Source organism: Salvelinus fontinalis, unplaced genomic scaffold (genome assembly GCF_029448725.1).
Source record: "Salvelinus fontinalis isolate EN_2023a unplaced genomic scaffold, ASM2944872v1 scaffold_0144, whole genome shotgun sequence".
NCBI classification, from domain to species: Eukaryota; Metazoa; Chordata; class Actinopteri; order Salmoniformes; family Salmonidae; genus Salvelinus; species Salvelinus fontinalis.
In genome coordinates, this window is record NW_026600353.1 from 189,914 (window position 1) to 209,864 (window position 19,951).

Genomic DNA, 19,951 nt, shown 5'->3' on the forward strand with positions numbered 1-19,951 from the left:
AACACTTTGTGTTCAGGACATAAAGTACATTTCTTTGCCACATTTTTTGCAGTTTACTTTAGTGCCTTTTTGCAAACTTTTTGATTAATATTTGTATTCTTCCTTCTTTTCACTCTGTCAGGTTAGTATTGTGGAGTAACTTCAATGTTGTTGATCCATCCTCAGTTTTCTCCTTTCACTGCCATTACACTCTGTAACTGTCTTAAAGTCACCATTGGCCTCATGGTGAAATCCCTGAGCAGTTTCCTGTTTCTCTGGCAACTGAATTAGGAAGGACGTCTGTATCTTTGTAGTGACTGGGTGTATGGATACACCACCCAGGGTATATAACCTAAAACACAAAGCCAGCAACTTGACAGCTTGAAGAATTTTATGAAATAATAATGGTCCCGTGTGGCTCAGTTGGTAGAGCATGGCGCTTGCAACGCCAGGGTTGTGGGTTCATTCCCCATGGGGGGACCAGGATGAATATGTATGAACTTTCCAATTTGTAAGAGCGTCTGCTAAATGACTTAAATGTAAATGTAAAATAATGTGCAAATATTGTACAATCCATTTGTGCAAAGCTCTTAGAGACGTATCCAGAAAGACTCACAGCTGTAATCACTGCCAAAGGTGATTCCAGCATGCATTGAATCAGTGGTGTGAATACTTATGTAAATGAGATATTTCTATATTGCATTTTCAATAAATTTGCAAACATATCACATCACTTTGTCATTATGGGGTATTGTGTTTAGATCAATGAGAATTTGTATTTATTTAATCCATGTTGAATTCAGGCTTTAACACAACAAAATGTGGAATAAGTCAAGGGGTATAAATCTTTCTGAAGGCTCTGTAACTCTGAGCCGAATGCTGGATGTAACTCTGAGCCGGATGCTGGGTGTAACTCTGAGCCGGATGCTGGGTGTAACTCTGAGCCGGATGCTGGGTGTAACTCTGAGCCGGAGGCTGGGTGTAACTCTGAGCCGGATGCTGGGTGTAACTCTGAGCCGGATGCTGGGTGTAACTCTGAGCCGGATGCTGGGTGTAACTCTGAGCCGAAGGCTGGGTGTAACTCTGAGCCGGATGCTGGGTGTAACTCTGAGCCGGAGGCTGGGTGTAACTCTGAGCCGGATGCTGGGTGTAACTCTGAGCCAAAGGCTGGGTGTAACTCTGAGCCGGATGCTGGGTGTAACTCTGAGCCGGATGCTGGGTGTAACTCTGAGCCGGATGCTGGGTGTAACTCTGAGCCGGATGCTGGGTGTAACTCTGAGCCGGATGCTGGGTGTAACTCTGAGCCGGATGCTGGGTGTAACTCTGAGCCGAAGGCTGGGTGTAACTCTGAGCCGGAGGCTGGGTGTAACTCTGAGCCGGATGCTGGGTGTAACTCTGAGCCGGATGCTGGATGTAACTCTGAGCCGGATGCTGGGTGTAACTCTGAGCCGGATGCTGGATGTAACTCTGAGCCGGATGCTGGGTGTAACTCTGAGCCGAAGGCTGGGTGTAACTCTGAGCTGGATGTTATACTAGATGCAACATACAGTTTATAACCCTGTGTTACAGCCCCAACTGCACATGTTCCATCCATCACTTTTTTGTTGCAATAAAGAAAGTTATACAAAAGACAATTCCAGCCCTGCTTAACTGAGACTAAAATGGTATCTTTTGAAGATTTCTCCTGCCGGATCTGTTACACAGGTCGCAATGATTTTCTTTTTGCGACATTGCTTTTCGAATTATCCTGGGTAAATGAAAACCTGCCTAGTTTTTAATTAATTGCAAGAATATTATTTTTGTTAAATTGCGTTACCCTCATGACTCAGCAGATGGCAATTGAGTCTTTCAGCTGCTGCCTCTTGCGTGACGTATAATCTAATGGACGGTGCGGGACGCTTCTTCAACAACAGCTACAACACTGCTACTGATTCAGCCATCTTCACAGCTAGCTAGCCAACATAAAACCGTCACATTGGAGCTCATTGACCATTTTTGGTGTATATTAACCTCCGTGTTTTAAACACACTAACTGCTTATTTACTATACTTCATAAAATGTCATATTTACGTTGTCTGTAAGATTACTTATTAACTTAGCCTAGTAACGTTAGTGGGCTATTCGCTAATGCTAACTAGCTAGCTAACATATTCGACCATGAGCTTGTCCCTTGCTAAAGAAGAGCAGGTCTGCTGGACAGAGAAAGAAGCTCTCGTGAAAGAGGAGGAGGGAGAGGAGGCTGTCACAGTTAAAAAAAATGAAGCTGTTACATTGAAAGAAGAAGAAGCTTTCAGAGTGAAAGAGGAGGATGTTACTGTGAAGGAAGAGGATGACGTTTTCGGAGTGAAAGGGGAGGAAGAGGCGATGACTGTCACAGTGAAAGAAGAGGATGGGGAGATCACTGTCACATTGGAGGAGGAAGAAGAGCAGAATGGAGATCTGATTAACACCAGTGAGTACTGTCTTAAAAACATGGGCACAAGCGCTGCAGTTGTTGAACTAATGTGTGGTTTTGAAGGGGAAATCTGCAGTTGTTGATCCAAATGAGTGGTTTTGAAGGGGAAATCTGCAGTTGAAACAATATCAAAGCGAGATCCCCGTCCCTGTTTCTGTAAAAATCTGAGGGATGGGGCTGATGAAATGTAACCACTCTCAAATTCATAGACAGAACTATGGATGCAAAGACTGATCATCTAAAATGCTAGTTTTAACCTTGTTTTGATTGTATATAGTAGGTTCTGATGGGGTATGACAGTTGAACTAACTCATGAGGTATTAATAACTTATATTTTCAAGAATAAATGGGTACATATAATTAATGTAGAAGTCCAAAAAAGTGGACGTAGCAACTGCAGATTGCCTCTTTAAATGGGCATTCTACGGAAGTTCTACACTTTCAATAATTTGTTCTGTATTGGTAATTGTTAAAGGTATGAAATCGCGAGACTCAGATTTCTTACTTTAAATGTATGCCAAACAAAACAAAACAAAATATTTCAAAGCTGAACAAACCTTTCCACTCTATGCACAATCACTACTTTTAACATTTGACAACAAAAAAATAATAATATTACTGGAGGAATTGTGCAGATGCAAAGTTTGGTTACAGAATGTTGGTTCCATCTCCCTCATGTTGGGGAAAATTCAAAAAACTCTGTTAAATATTCACTCCGAATTAAGAATCAACGAAGTCTGCAGAAAGAATGAGGTGTCATCTATGACATGAAACACTGACTTTGAAAAACATCTGTTTTGGTTATTGAAGTACAGTAAGTGAAGTGGGTTCTCTCTTCGTGGTGATGCATCCTGAATAGGTACACAAAGGTAGAAATATGCACTATCCTACTTTGCATATTCGGGTATTGTTCTATACACTGGCTATTATTTTAATGAGCTCTGCCCCCAAACAAGACCAAATTTGGTTGGTCCGGACCAAATCTGAAGTTGGACATCAAAGGACAGTACAGAACAGTAGAGTAGAGAACAGAACAGTAGAGTAGAGAACAGAACAGTAGAGTAGAGAACAGAACAGTAGAGTAGAGAACAGAACAGTAGAGAACAGAACAGTAGAGTAGAGAACAGAACAGTAGAGAACAGAACAGTAGAGTAGAGAACAGTAGAGTAGAGAACAGTAGAGTAGAGAACAGTAGAGTAGAGAACAGTAGAGAACAGAAGAGTAGAGAACAGAACAGTAGAGAACAGAACAGTAGAGTAGAGAACAGGACAGTAGAGAACAGAACAGTAGAGAACAGAACAGTAGAGAACAGAACAGTAGAGTAGAGAACAGTAGAGTAGAGAACAGAACAGTAGAGAACAGAACAGTAGAGAACAGAACAGAACAGTAGAGAACAGAACATAACAGTAGAGTTCAGTACAGAACAGAACAGTAGAGTAGAGAACAGAACAGTAGAGAACAGTAGAGAATAGAACAGTAGAGAACAGAACAGTAGAGAACAGAACAGAGCAGTAGAGTAGAGAACAGAACAGTAGAGAACAGAACATAACAGTAGAGTTCAGAACAGAACAGTACAGAACAGAACAGTAGAGTGCAGTACAGAACATAACAGTGGAGTGCAGTACAGAACATAACAGTGGAGTACAGAACATAACAGTGGAGTACAGAACATAACAGCAGAGTGCAGTACAGAACATAACAGTGGAGTGCAGTACAGAACATAACAGTGGAGTACAGAACATAACAGTGGAGTGCAGTACAGAACATAACAGTAGAGTTCAGAACAGAACAGTACAGAACAGAACAGTAGAGTGCAGCACAGAACATAACAGTAGAGTGCAGTACATAACATAACAGTGCAGTACAGAACATAACAGTGGAGTGCAGTACAGAACATAACAGTAGAGTTCAGAACAGAACAGTACAGAACAGAACAGTAGAGTGCAGCACAGAACATAACAGTAGAGTGCAGTACATAACTGTAGAGCGCAGTACAGAACATAACAGTGGAGTGCAGTACAGAACAGAACAGAACAGTAGAGTGCAGAACAGTAGAGTGCAGTACAGTACAGAACAGAACAGTAGAGTGCAGTACAGAACAGAACAGTAGAGTGCAGTACAGAACATAACAGTGGAGTGCAGTACAGAACATAACAGTGGAGTGCAGTACAGAACATAACAGTAGAGTGCAGTACAGAACATAATAGTAGAGTGCAGTACAGAACATAACAGTAGAGTGCAGAACAGAACATAACAGTAGAGTGCAGTACAGAACATAACAGTGGAGTGCAGTACAGAACATAACAGTAGAGTTCAGAACAGAACAGTACAGAACAGAACAGTAGAGTGCAGTACAGAACATAACAGTGGAGTGCAGTACAGAACATAACAGTGGAGTGCAGTACAGAACATAACAGTGGAGTGCAGTACAGAACATAACAGTGGAGTGCAGTACAGAACATAACAGTGGAGTGCAGTACAGAACATAACAGTAGAGTACAGAACATAACAGTGCAGTACAGAACATAACAGTAGAGTGCAGTACAGAACATAACAGTAGAGTGCAGTACAGAACATAACAGTAGAGTGCAGTACAGAACATAACAGTAGAGTACAGAACATAACAGTGCAGTACAGAACATAACAGTAGAGTGCAGTACAGAACATAACAGTAGAGTACAGAACATAACAGTGCAGTACAGAACATAACAGTAGAGTGCAGTACAGAACATAACAGTAGAGTGCAGTACAGAACATAACAGTAGAGTGCAGTACAGAACATAACAGTGGAGTGCAGTACAGAACATAACAGTAGAGTGCAGTACAGAACATAACAGTAGAGTGCAGTACAGAACATAACAGTAGAGTACAGAACATAACAGTGCAGTACAGAACATAACAGTAGAGTGCAGTACAGAACATAACAGTAGAGTGCAGTACAGAACATAACAGTAGAGTGCAGTACAGAACAGAACAGTGGAGTGCAGTACAGAACATAACAGTAGAGTGCAGTACAGAACATAACAGTAGAGTGCAGTACAGAACATAACAGTAGAGTGCAGTACAGAACATAACAGTAGAGTGCAGTACAGAACATAACAGTAGAGTACAGAACATAACAGTGCAGTACAGAACATAACAGTAGAGTGCAGTACAGAACAGAACAGTGGAGTGCAGTACAGAACATAACAGTAGAGTGCAGTACAGAACATAACAGTAGAGTGCAGTACAGAACATAACTGTAGAGTGCAGTACAGAACAGAACAGTGGAGTACAGAACAGAACAGTAGAGTGCAGAACAGAACAGTGGAGTGCAGTACAGAACAGTAGAGTACAGAACAGAACATAACAGTGGAGTGCAGTACAGAACAGAACAGTAGAGTGCAGTACAGAACAGAACAGTGGAGTGCAGTACAGAACATAACAGTAGAGTGCAGTACAGAACATAACTGTAGAGTGCAGTACAGAACATAACAGTAGAGTGGAGTACAGAACAGTGGAGTGCAGAACAGAACAGTGGAGTGCAGTACAGAACAGTGGAGTGCAGTACAGAACATAACTGTAGAGTGCAGTACAGAACATAACAGTAGAGTGGAGTACAGAACAGAACAGTAGAGTGCAGTACAGAACAGAACAGTAGAGTGCAGTACAGAACAGAACAGTAGAGTGCAGTACAGAACATAACAGTGGAGTGCAGTACAGAACATAACAGTAGAGTGCAGTACAGAACATAACTGTAGAGTGCAGTACAGAACATAACAGTAGAGTGGAGTACAGAACAGTGGAGTGCAGAACAGAACAGTGGAGTGCAGAACAGAACAGTAGAGTGCAGAACAGAACAGTAGAGTGCAGTACAGAACAGAACAGTAGAGTGCAGTACAGAACATAACAGTAGAGTGCAGTACAGAACATAACAGTAGAGTGCAGTACAGAACATAACAGTAGAGTGCAGTACAGAACATAACAGTAGAGTGCAGTACAGAACATAACAGTAGAGTACAGAACATAACAGTGGAGTGCAGTACAGAACATAACAGTAGAGTGCAGTACAGAACATAACAGTAGAGTGCAGTACAGAACATAACAGTAGAGTGCAGTACAGAACATAACAGTAGAGTGCAGTACAGAACATAACAGTAGAGTACAGAACATAACAGTGCAGTACAGAACATAACAGTAGAGTGCAGTACAGAACATAACAGTAGAGTGCAGTACAGAACATAACAGTAGAGTGCAGTACAGAACATAACAGTGGAGTGCAGTACAGAACATAACAGTAGAGTGCAGTACAGAACAGTGGAGTGCAGTACAGAACATAACAGTAGAGTGCAGTACAGAACATAACAGTGGAGTGCAGTACAGAACATAACAGTAGAGTGCAGTACAGAACAGTAGAGTGCAGTACAGAACATAACAGTGGAGTGCAGTACAGAACATAACAGTAGAGTGCAGAACATAACAGTGGAGTGCAGTACAGAACATAACAGTAGAGTGCAGTACAGAACATAACAGTGGAGTGCAGTACAGAACATAACAGTAGAGTGCAGTACAGAACATAACAGTAGAGTACAGAACATAACAGTGCAGTACAGAACATAACAGTAGAGTGCAGTACAGAACATAACAGTAGAGTGCAGTACAGAACATAACAGTAGAGTGCAGTACAGAACATAACAGTGGAGTGCAGTACAGAACATAACAGTAGAGTGCAGTACAGAACATAACAGTAGAGTGCAGTACAGAACATAACAGTAGAGTGCAGCACAGAACATAACAGTGGAGTGCAGTACAGAACATAACAGTAGAGTGCAGTACAGAACATAACAGTGGAGTGCAGTACAGAACATAACAGTAGAGTGCAGTACAGAACATAACAGTAGAGTGCAGTACAGAACATAACAGTGGAGTGCAGTACAGAACATAACAGTAGAGTGCAGTACAGAACATAACAGTGGAGTGCAGTACAGAACATAACAGTGGAGTGCAGTACAGAACATAACAGTGGAGTGCAGTACAGAACATAACAGTGGAGTGCAGTACAGAACATAACAGTGGAGTGCAGTACAGAACATAACAGTGGAGTGCAGCACAGAACATAACAGTGGAGTGCAGTACAGAACATAACAGTAGAGTGCAGTACAGAACATAACAGTAGAGTGCAGTACAGAACATAACTGTAGAGTGCAGTACAGAACAATACAGTGGAGTGCAGAACATAACTGTAGAGTGCAGAACATAACAGTGGAGTGCAGTACAGAACATAACAGTAGAGTGCAGTACAGAACATAACAGTGGAGTGCAGAACAGAACAGTGGAGTGCAGAACAGAACAGTGGAGTGCAGAACAGAACAGTGGAGTGCAGAACAGAACATAACAGTAGAGTGCAGAACAGAACATAACAGTAGAGTGCAGAACAGAACATAACTGTAGAGTGCAGTACAGAACATAACAGTAGAGTGCAGTACAGAACATAAAAGTAGAGTGTAGAACATAACTGTAGAGTGCAGTACAGAACATAACTGTAGAGTGCAGTACAGAACATAACAGTGGAGTGCAGTACAGAACATAACTGTAGAGTGCAGTACAGAACATAACTGTAGAGTGCAGTACAGAACATAACAGTAGAGTGCAGTACAGAACATAACAGTAGAGTGCAGTACAGAACATAACAGTGGAGTGCAGTACAGAACAGAACAGCAGAGTGCAGTACAGAACATAACAGTAGAGTGCAGTACAGAACATAACAGTAGAGTGCAGTACAGAACATAACAGTGGAGTGCAGTACAGAACATAACAGTGGAGTGCAGTACAGAACATAACTGTAGAGTGCAGTACAGAACATAACAGTAGAGTGCAGTACAGAACATAACTGTAGAGTGCAGTACAGAACATAACAGTGGAGTGCAGTACAGAACATAACAGTGGAGTGCAGTACAGAACATAACTGTAGAGCGCAGTACATAACATTAGAGTGCAGTACAGAACATAACAGTAGAGTGCAGTACAGAACATAACTGTAGAGTGCAGTACAGAACATAACAGTGGAGTGCAGTACAGAACAGAACAGTGGAGTGCAGTACAGAACATAACTGTAGAGCGCAGTACATAACAGTAGAGTGCAGCACAGAACATAACAGTAGAGTGCAGTACAGAACATAACAGTGGAGTGCAGTACAGAACATAACAGTAGAGTGCAGTACAGAACATAACAGTAGAGTGCAGTACAGAACATAACAGTAGAGTGCAGTACAGAACATAACAGTAGAGTACAGTACAGAACATAACAGTGGAGTGCAGTACAGAACATAACAGTGGAGTGCAGTACAGAACATAACAGTGGAGTGCAGTACAGAACATAACAGTAGAGTGCAGTACAGAACATAACAGCGGAGTGCAGTACAGAACATAACAGTAGAGTGCAGTACAGAACATAACAGTAGAGTGCAGTACAGAACATAACAGTAGAGTGCAGTACAGAACAGAACAGTAGAGTGCAGTACAGAACATAACAGTAGAGTGCAGTACAGAACATAACAGTGGAGTGCAGTACAGAACATAACAGTGGAGTGCAGTACAGAACATAACAGTAGAGTGCAGTACAGAACATAACAGTGGAGTGCAGTACAGAACATAACAGTGGAGTGCAGTACAGAACATAACAGTAGAGTGCAGTACAGAACATAACAGTGGAGTGCAGTACAGAACATAACAGTAGAGTGCAGTACAGAACATAACAGTAGAGTGCAGTACAGAACATAACAGTAGAGTGCAGCACAGAACATAACAGTGGAGTGCAGTACAGAACATAACAGTAGAGTGCAGTACAGAACATAACAGTGGAGTGCAGTACAGAACATAACAGTAGAGTGCAGTACAGAACATAACAGTAGAGTGCAGTACAGAACATAACAGTGGAGTGCAGTACAGAACATAACAGTAGAGTGCAGTACAGAACATAACAGTGGAGTGCAGTACAGAACATAACAGTGGAGTGCAGTACAGAACATAACAGTGGAGTGCAGTACAGAACATAACAGTGGAGTGCAGTACAGAACATAACAGTGGAGTGCAGTACAGAACATAACAGTGGAGTGCAGCACAGAACATAACAGTGGAGTGCAGTACAGAACATAACAGTAGAGTGCAGTACAGAACATAACAGTAGAGTGCAGTACAGAACATAACTGTAGAGTGCAGTACAGAACAATACAGTGGAGTGCAGAACATAACTGTAGAGTGCAGAACATAACAGTGGAGTGCAGTACAGAACATAACAGTAGAGTGCAGTACAGAACATAACAGTGGAGTGCAGAACAGAACAGTGGAGTGCAGAACAGAACAGTGGAGTGCAGAACAGAACAGTGGAGTGCAGAACAGAACATAACAGTAGAGTGCAGAACAGAACATAACAGTAGAGTGCAGAACAGAACATAACTGTAGAGTGCAGTACAGAACATAACAGTAGAGTGCAGTACAGAACATAAAAGTAGAGTGTAGAACATAACTGTAGAGTGCAGTACAGAACATAACTGTAGAGTGCAGTACAGAACATAACAGTGGAGTGCAGTACAGAACATAACTGTAGAGTGCAGTACAGAACATAACTGTAGAGTGCAGTACAGAACATAACAGTAGAGTGCAGTACAGAACATAACAGTAGAGTGCAGTACAGAACATAACAGTGGAGTGCAGTACAGAACAGAACAGCAGAGTGCAGTACAGAACATAACAGTAGAGTGCAGTACAGAACATAACAGTAGAGTGCAGTACAGAACATAACAGTGGAGTGCAGTACAGAACATAACAGTGGAGTGCAGTACAGAACATAACTGTAGAGTGCAGTACAGAACATAACAGTAGAGTGCAGTACAGAACATAACTGTAGAGTGCAGTACAGAACATAACAGTGGAGTGCAGTACAGAACATAACAGTGGAGTGCAGTACAGAACATAACTGTAGAGCGCAGTACATAACATTAGAGTGCAGTACAGAACATAACAGTAGAGTGCAGTACAGAACATAACTGTAGAGTGCAGTACAGAACATAACAGTGGAGTGCAGTACAGAACAGAACAGTGGAGTGCAGTACAGAACATAACTGTAGAGCGCAGTACATAACAGTAGAGTGCAGCACAGAACATAACAGTAGAGTGCAGTACAGAACATAACAGTGGAGTGCAGTACAGAACATAACAGTAGAGTGCAGTACAGAACATAACAGTAGAGTGCAGTACAGAACATAACAGTAGAGTGCAGTACAGAACATAACAGTAGAGTACAGTACAGAACATAACAGTGGAGTGCAGTACAGAACATAACAGTGGAGTGCAGTACAGAACATAACAGTGGAGTGCAGTACAGAACATAACAGTAGAGTGCAGTACAGAACATAACAGCGGAGTGCAGTACAGAACATAACAGTAGAGTGCAGTACAGAACATAACAGTAGAGTGCAGTACAGAACATAACAGTAGAGTGCAGTACAGAACAGAACAGTAGAGTGCAGTACAGAACATAACAGTAGAGTGCAGTACAGAACATAACAGTGGAGTGCAGTACAGAACATAACAGTGGAGTACATTACAGAACATAACAGTAGAGTGCAGTACAGAACATAACAGTAGAGTGCAGTACAGAACATAACAGTGGAGTGCAGTACAGAACATAACAGTAGAGTGCAGTACAGAACATAACAGTAGAGTGCAGTACAGAACATAACAGTAGAGTGCAGTACAGAACATAACAGTAGAGTACAGTACAGAACATAACAGTAGAGTGCAGTACAGAACAGAACAGTAGAGTGCAGTACAGAACAGAACAGTAGAGTGCAGTACAGAACAGAACAGTAGAGTGCAGTACAGAACATAACAGTAGAGTACAGAACAGTAGAGTGCAGTACAGAACAGAGCAGTAGAGTGCAGCACAGTAGAGTACAGAACATAACAGTGGAGCGCAGTACAGAACAGTAGAGTGCAGTACAGTAGAGTGCAGTACAGAACATAAGTGGAGTGCATTACAGAACAGAACAGCAGAGTGCAGTACAGAACAGAACAGTGGAGTGCAGTACATAACAGTAGAGTGCAGTACAGAACAGAACAGTGGAGTGCAGTACAGAACAGAACAGTGGAGTGCAGTACATAATAGTAGAGTGCAGTACAGTACATAACAGCAGAGTGCAGTACAGAACAGCAGAGTGCAGTACAGAACAGCAGAGTGCAGCACAGAACAATACAGTAGAGTGCAGAACAGAACAGTAGAGTGCAGAACAGAACAGTAGAGTGCAGAACAGAACAGTAGAGTGCAGTACAGAACAGTAGAGTGCAGTACAGAACAGTAGAGTGCAGTACAGAACAGTAGAGTGCAGTACAGAACAGTAGAGTGCAGTACAGAACAGTAGAGTGCAGTACAGAACAGTAGAGTGCAGTACAGAACAGTGGAGTGCAGTACATAATAGTAGAGTGCAGTACAGAACATAACAGTGGAGTGCAGTACAGAACATAACAGTGGAGTGCAGTACAGAACAGAACAGTGGAGTGCAGTACATAACAGAACAGTGGAGTGCAGTACAGAACAGTAGAGTGCAGTACAGAACAGTAGAGTACAGTACAGAACAGTAGAGTGCAGTACAGAACAGTAGAGTGCAGTACAGAACAGTAGAGTGCAGTACAGAACAGTAGAGTGCAGTACAGAACATAACAGTGGAGTGCAGTACAGAACAGAACAGTGGAGTGCAGTACAGAACAGTAGAGTGCAGTACAGAACAGTAGAGTGCAGTACAGAACAGTAGAGTGCAGTACAGAACAGTAGAGTGCAGTACAGAACAGAACAGTGGAGTGCAGTACAGTACATAACAGCAGAGTGCAGTACAGAACATAACAGTAGAGTGCAGTACAGAACAGAACAGTGGAGTGCAGTACAGAACAGAACAGTGGAGTGCAGTACATAACAGTAGAGTGCAGTACAGAACAGTAGAGTGCAGTACAGAACAGTGGAGTGCAGTACAGAACAGAACAGTGGAGTGCAGTACAGTACATAACAGCAGAGTGCAGTACAGAACATAACAGTAGAGTGCAGTACAGAACAGAACAGTGGAGTGCAGTACAGAACATAACAGTGGAGTGCAGTACAGAACATAACAGTGGAGTGCAGTACAGAACATAACAGTGCAGTACAGAACAGAACATAACAGTGGAGTGCAGAACATAACATAACAGTAGAGTGCAGTACAGAACAGTAGAGTGCAGTACAGAACAGTAGAGTGCAGTACAGAACAGAACAGTGGAGTGCAGAACATAACATAACAGTAGAGTGCAGTACAGAACAGTAGAGTGCAGTACAGAACAGTAGAGTGCAGTACAGAACAGTGGAGTGCAGTACAGAACAGTGGAGTGCAGTACAGAACAGAACAGTGGAGTGCAGTACAGAACAGTAGAGTGCAGTACAGAACAGTAGAGTGCAGTACAGAACAGTGGAGTGCAGTACAGAACAGTGGAGTGCAGAACATAACATAACAGTGGAGTGCAGAACATAACAGCAGAGTGCAGTACAGAACAGAACAGTGGAGTGCAGTACATAACAGTAGAGTACAGAACAGAACAGTAGAGTGCAGTACAGAACAGTAGAGTACAGAACAGAACAGTGGAGTGCAGTACATAACAGTAGAGTGCAGTACAGAACAGTAGAGTGCAGTACAGAACAGTAGAGTGCAGTACAGAACAGTAGAGTACAGAACAGAACAGTGGAGTGCAGTACATAACAGTAGAGTACAGAACAGAACAGTAGAGTGCAGTACAGAACAGTAGAGTGCAGTACAGAACAGTAGAGTACAGAACAGAACAGTGGAGTGCAGTACATAACAGTAGAGTACAGAACAGAACAGTAGAGTGCAGTACAGAACAGTAGAGTACAGAACAGAACAGTGGAGTGCAGTACATAACAGTAGAGTGCAGTACAGAACAGTAGAGTGCAGTACAGAACAGTAGAGTGCAGTACAGAACAGTAGAGTACAGAACAGAACAGTGGAGTGCAGTACATAACAGTAGAGTACAGAACAGAACAGTAGAGTGCAGTACAGAACAGTAGAGTGCAGTACATAACAGTAGAGTACAGAACAGAACAGTGGAGTGCAGTACATAACAGTAGAGTACAGAACAGAACAGTAGAGTGCAGTACAGAACAGAACATAACAGTAGAGTGCAGTACAGAACAGAACAGTAGAGTGCAGTACAGAACATAACAGTAGAGTGCAGTACAGAACATAACAGTAGAGTGCAGTACAGAACAGAACATAACAGTAGAGTGCAGTACAGAACAGAACAGTAGAGTGCAGTACATAACAGTAGAGTGCAGTACAGAACAGTGGAGTGCAGTACAGAACATAACAGTAGAGTGCAGTACAGAACAGAACATAACAGTAGAGTGCAGTACAGAACAGAACAGTAGAGTGCAGTACATAACAGTAGAGTACAGAACAGAACAGTAGAGTGCAGTACATAACAGTAGAGTACAGAACAGAACAGTAGAGTGCAGTACAGAACAGAACATAACAGTAGAGTGCAGTACAGAACAGCAGAGTGCAGTACAGAACATAACAGTAGAGTGCAGTACAGAACAGAACATAACAGTAGAGTGCAGTACAGAACAGAACAGTAGAGTGCAGTACAGAACATAACAGTAGAGTGCAGTACAGAACATAACAGTAGAGTGCAGTACAGAACAGAACATAACAGTAGAGTGCAGTACAGAACAGAACAGTAGAGTACAGAACAGAACATAACAGTAGAGTGCAGTACAGAACAGAACAGTAGAGTGCAGTACAGAACATAACAGTGGAGTGCAGTACAGAACAGTAGAGTGCAGTACAGAACATAACAGTAGAGTGCAGTACAGAACATAACAGTGGAGTGCAGTACAGAACAGTAGAGTGCAGTACAGAACATAACAGTAGAGTGCAGTACAGAACATAATAGTAGAGTGCAGTACAGAACAGAACAGTAGAGTGCAGTACAGAACATAACAGTGGAGTGCAGTACAGAACATAACAGTAGAGTGCAGCACAGAACAGAACAGTGGAGTGCAGTACAGAACATAACAGTAGAGTGCAGTACAGAACATAACAGTAGAGTACAGAACATAACAGTGCAGTACAGAACATAACAGTAGAGTGCAGTACAGAACATAACAGTGGAGTGCAGTACAGAACATAACAGTAGAGTGCAGCACAGAACAGAACAGTGGAGTGCAGTACAGAACAGAACAGTAGAGTGCAGTACAGAACAGTGGAGTGCAGTACAGAACATAACAGTAGAGTGCAGCACAGAACAGAACAGTGGAGTACAGAACAGAACAGTAGAGTACAGTACAGAACAGTGGAGTGCAGTACAGAACATAACAGTGCAGCACAGAACATAACAGTAGAGTGCAGTACAGAACAGTGGAGTGCAGTACAGAACAGTGGAGTGCAGTACAGAACAGTAGAGTGCAGTACAGAACAGTAGAGTGCAGTACAGAACAGTAGAGTGCAGTACAGAACAGTAGAGTGCAGTACAGAACAGTAGAGTGCAGTACAGAACAGTAGAGTGCAGTACAGAACAGTAGAGTGCAGTACAGAACATAACAGTGCAGCACAGAACATAACAGTAGAGTGCAGTACAGAACAGTGGAGTGCAGTACAGAACATAACAGTGCAGCACAGAACATAACAGTAGAGTGCAGTACAGAACAGTGGAGTGCAGTACAGAACAGTGGAGTACAGTACAGAACAGTGGAGTACAGAACAGAACAGTAGAGTACAGTACAGAACAGTGGAGTGCAGTACAGAACAGTAGAGTGCAGTACAGAACAGTGGAGTACAGAACAGAACAGTAGAGTACAGTACAGAACAGTGGAGTGCAGTACAGAACATAACAGTGCAGCACAGAACATAACAGTAGAGTGCAGTACAGAACAGTAGAGTGCAGTACAGAACAGTGGAGTACAGAACAGAACAGTGGAGTGCAGTACAGAACAGTGGAGTACAGAACAGAACAGTGGAGTACAGAACAGAACAGTGGAGTACAGAACAGAACAGTAGAGTACAGTACAGAACAGTAGAGTGCAGTACAGAACAGTAGAGTGCAGTACAGAACAGTGGAGTACAGAACAGAACAGTGGAGTACAGAACAGAACAGTAGAGTACAGTACAGAACAGTGGAGTGCAGTACAGAACATAACAGTGCAGCACAGAACATAACAGTAGAGTGCAGTACAGAACATAACAGTAGAGTGCAGTACAGAACAGTAGAGTGCAGTACAGAACAGTAGAGTGCAGTACAGAACAGTGGAGTACAGAACAGAACAGTGGAGTACAGAACAGAACAGTAGAGTACAGTACAGAACAGTGGAGTGCAGTACAGAACAGTAGAGTGCAGTACAGAACAGTAGAGTGCAGTACAGAACAGTAGAGTACAGAACAGAACAGTGGAGTACAGAACAGAACAGTGGAGTACAGAACAGAACAGTAGAGTACAGTACAGAACAGTGGAGTGCAGTACAGAACAGTAGAGTGCAGTACAGAACAGTAGAGTGCAGTACAGAACAGTAGAGTGCAGTACAGAACAGTAGAGTGCAGTACAGAACAGTAGAGTGCAGTACAGAACAGTAGAGTGCAGTACAGAACAGTAGAGTGCAGTACAGAACAGTAGAGTGCAGTACAGAACAGTAGAGTGCAGTACAGAACAGTAGAGTGCAGTACAGAACAGTAGAGTGCAGTACAGAACAGTAGAGTGCAGTACAGAACATAACAGCGGAGTGCCGCACAGTACAGAACAGAACAGCGGAGTGCAGTACAGAACAGAACAGCGGAGTGCAGTACAGAACATAACAGTAGAGTGCAGTACAGAACATAACAGCGGAGTGCAGTACAGAACATAACAGCGGAGTGCCGCACAGTACAGAACAGAACAGCGGAGTGCCGCGCAGTACAGAACAGCGGAGTGCCGCGCAGTACAGAACAGAACAGTAGAGTGCAGCACAGAACATAACAGTAGAGTGCAGTACAGAACAGAACAGTGGAGTACAGAACATAACAGTAGAGTGCAGTACAGAACAGAACAGCGGAGTGCCGCACAGTACAGAACAGCGGAGTGCCGCGCAGAACAGAACAGCGGAGTGCCGCTCAGAACAGAACAGCGGAGTGCCGCGCAGAACAGAACAGCGGAGTGCCGCTCAGAACAGAACAGCGGAGTGCAGCGCAGAACAGAACAGCGGAGTGCAGCGCAGAACAGAACAGCGGAGTGCAGCGCAGAACAGAGCAGCAGAGTGCAGCGCAGTACAGAGCAGCAGAGTGCAGCGCAGTACAGAGCAGCAGAGTGCAGCGCAGTACAGAGCAGCAGAGTGCAGCGCAGTACAGAGCAGCAGAGTGCAGCGCAGAACAGAGCAGCAGAGTGCAGCGCAGAACAGAGCAGCAGAGTGCAGCGCAGAACAGAGCAGCAGAGTGCAGCGCAGTACAGAGCAGCAGAGTGCAGCGCAGTACAGAGCAGCAGAGTGCAGCGCAGTACAGAGCAGCAGAGTGCAGCGCAGTACAGAGCAGCAGAGTGCAGCGCAGAACAGAGCAGCAGAGTGCAGCGCAGAACAGAGCAGCAGAGTGCAGCGCAGAACAGAGCAGCAGAGTGCAGCGCAGAACAGAGCAGCAGAGTGCAGCGCAGAACAGAGCAGCAGAGTGCAGCGCAGAACAGAGCAGCAGAGTGCAGCGCAGAACAGAGCAGCAGAGTGCAGCGCAGAACAGAGCAGCAGAGTGCAGCGCAGAACAGAGCAGCAGAGTGCAGCGCAGAACAGAGCAGCAGAGTGCAGCGCAGAACAGAGCAGCAGAGTGCAGCGCAGAACAGAGCAGCAGAGTGCAGCGCAGAACAGAGCAGCAGAGTGCAGCGCAGAACAGAGCAGCAGAGTGCAGCGCAGAACAGAGCAGCAGAGTGCAGCGCAGAACAGAGCAGCAGAGTGCAGCACAGAACATAACAGTAGAGTGCAGTACAGAACATAACAGTAGAGTGCAGTACAGAACATAACAGTAGAGTGCAGTACAGAACAGTGGAGTGCAGTACAGAACATAACAGTGGACTTCAGTACAGGGTGTACACTAACCAGAAGGTTACTGAATTGGTTAGGTCAGAGGTTAGGAGTACACATTTTTACAGTCCACTAAATAATTACATTTGACATACACAAGAGTTTGAATCTAACACTTTCAATCTCTAAGGATGTAAAGACTTGTTTTCAATGAGAATGACAGATCTATAAGGTGCATTTCTATGTGAATTTGGTGTTCACCCCCCCCCCCCCAGGATCACCCAAAAAGTGACATATTGCAGCTTTAAATAAGACATCTCAGTCAGTCTTATCCTCTCCTCCCCCCAACTTGCCTTTTCCTACTAGCGCTAACTTTGCTGAGAACATCTTTATTGAGGAAAACATTTACTTCCTGTCACTGACATGTGGTTGTCTCACCGAGAGATCTTAAGATGAACTGTGAGTCGCTCTGGATAAGAGCGTCTGCCAAAGGATGTAAATGTACATTTCCAGAGTAGGCTCTCTGCTACTTTTGAAGTTACGATCAATTGTATAAAGCACCACCAACACAGTGAATGGGAAAATGGATTCAAAGGAACCTCCCTCTGCTGGTGGTTTACTGAATGTGCAATCATAAAGGAGGGCTGTGATTGGTTAATGGCCTATAATGTCAATTTCTACATGTAAAATGGTCATTACTTCAAAAGTAACAGAGAGCCCACTGGAAATTCTCTGTTAAACTGAAAAATACTCTGTTTGTCTTTGGCAGGAGAGAGACTAGACCCTTACTCTGAAAGTGGAACGTGTCCCTCCGAGGAACCAGAACCAGTGATGTCCAAATCAGCAAGACCACATCACTGCTTTCAATGTGAAAAGAGATTTTCCTCATCAGGTTCCCTGAAATCACATGAGAGAATACACTCAGGAGAGAAGCCGTTCCAATGCTCCCAGTGTGGAAATAGATTTTCCTCGTCAGGTTCCCTGAAATCACATGAGAGAATACACTCAGGAGAGAAGTCATTCCAATGCTCCCAGTGTGGAAAGAGATTCATCCGGTCATCACATCTTAAATTGCATAAGAGTGTACACACAGGAGAAAAACCATTCCAATGCTCCCAGTGTGGAAATAGTTTTACCTCATCAGATTCCTTGAAAAGACATATAGGTTTACACTCTGGAGAAAAGCCTTACCACTGCTCAGACTGTGGGAAGAGATTTAGCCGGTTAAACGGCCTGAAACGACATGAGAGAATACACACCGGAGAGAAGCCTTACCAATGCTCCCAGTGTCAAAATAGTTTTTCCCAGTCCGCATACCTGAAATACCATGAAAGAACACACACAGGGGAGAAGCCTTACCATTGCTCACAGTGCGGAAAGAATTTCACCATGTCATGTAACTTGAAAACACATGAGAGAATACACTCAGGAGAGAAGCCCTATCAATGTTCCCAGTGTGGAAAGAGTTTTAACCAGCTAGGGAGCCTGAAAACACATGAGCGAGCACACACGGGGGAGAAGCCTTACCACTGCTCCCAGTGTGGAAAGAGTTTTAAGAAATTAGGCAAACTGAAACAGCATGAGAAAGTACACACAAGCGTGAAGCCTTTTGGAAATTCTCCCACTGTAGAATAAAATTAACATGCGCCAACAAACTCTGTAGAGTAGCCTTTCCACTGATCCTACCGTGGAATGAGATTTACCTTGTTAATTAAGGCAACTGACAGAACATGAAAGAATCCACACCAGAGAGAAACAATATCAATGTTTCCAGTGTGGAAAGATATTTACCCAGTTAGGGAACCTGAAGGACCATGAGGTAACAAACACAGGGGAGAAGAGAACAGGGGAGAAGCCTTACCACTGCTCCCAGTGTGGAACGAGATCTAGTGCATCACACATTCTTAGAATTCATGAGAGAACACATACACAGTGTTCAAATTTGTCTCAAATTTGTTACAGAAAATGTGTGCTTTTTGTTATGCCATATGAAATCTAATTGGATAAAGCCTACTAAAAAAGAATTGGTGTGTTTTAAAACAAACCCCAAGACATGAATTCATGTCTTGAGTATAGAGCACATATAGAGCCCATCAGATTCCATTTGTATGCTTTCTGTGATTAAATTGTTATTTTCAAACTCTTGGCTCTCTCTCTCTCTGTGTGTGTGTGTGTGGGGGTGTGGGTGTGTGTGTGTGTGGGTGTGGGTGGGTGGGTGCGTGCGTGCGTGCGCCATTCCTCTACAGATAATCCGGTTATGTTTGCATGTGCTCCATGGTTGACATCTGCATCGTGGGTCCCCCACTTGGAAGATTGTTCATACAGTGTGGCTTGAAAGGAATAGTATGGTCTCATCTAGATTAAAAACATTGGATGTGAAAAAGAGCGAGTTTACAACAATAGAGTACCCCAAAAAATTAACACACTACCTGTTCATAACAGTATTTATTAATAATGTGTATTCCTATTCAGCG

At 43.3% G+C, this 19,951-nt stretch overlaps 1 protein-coding gene across 2 annotated transcripts; it reads left to right on the forward strand.

Moving 5' to 3' along the window:
- Positions 1-1,863: 1,863 nt before the first annotated feature.
- On the forward strand, positions 1,864-19,617 carry LOC129843496 (zinc finger protein 239-like). 2 transcript variants are annotated; one of them, XM_055912248.1, is made up of 3 exons: positions 1,864-2,431; positions 18,247-18,369; positions 18,454-19,617. In XM_055912248.1, the coding sequence occupies exons 1-3, from the start codon at positions 2,137-2,139 to the stop codon at positions 19,110-19,112; spliced, it is 1,077 nt and encodes a 358-aa protein (XP_055768223.1). In that variant the 5' UTR covers positions 1,864-2,136; the 3' UTR covers positions 19,113-19,617. The 2 variants fall into 2 exon arrangements, with proteins under 2 accessions (XP_055768223.1, XP_055768221.1); XM_055912246.1 differs by having other exon boundaries at positions 18,247-19,617.
- Positions 19,618-19,951: the final 334 nt, after the last annotated feature.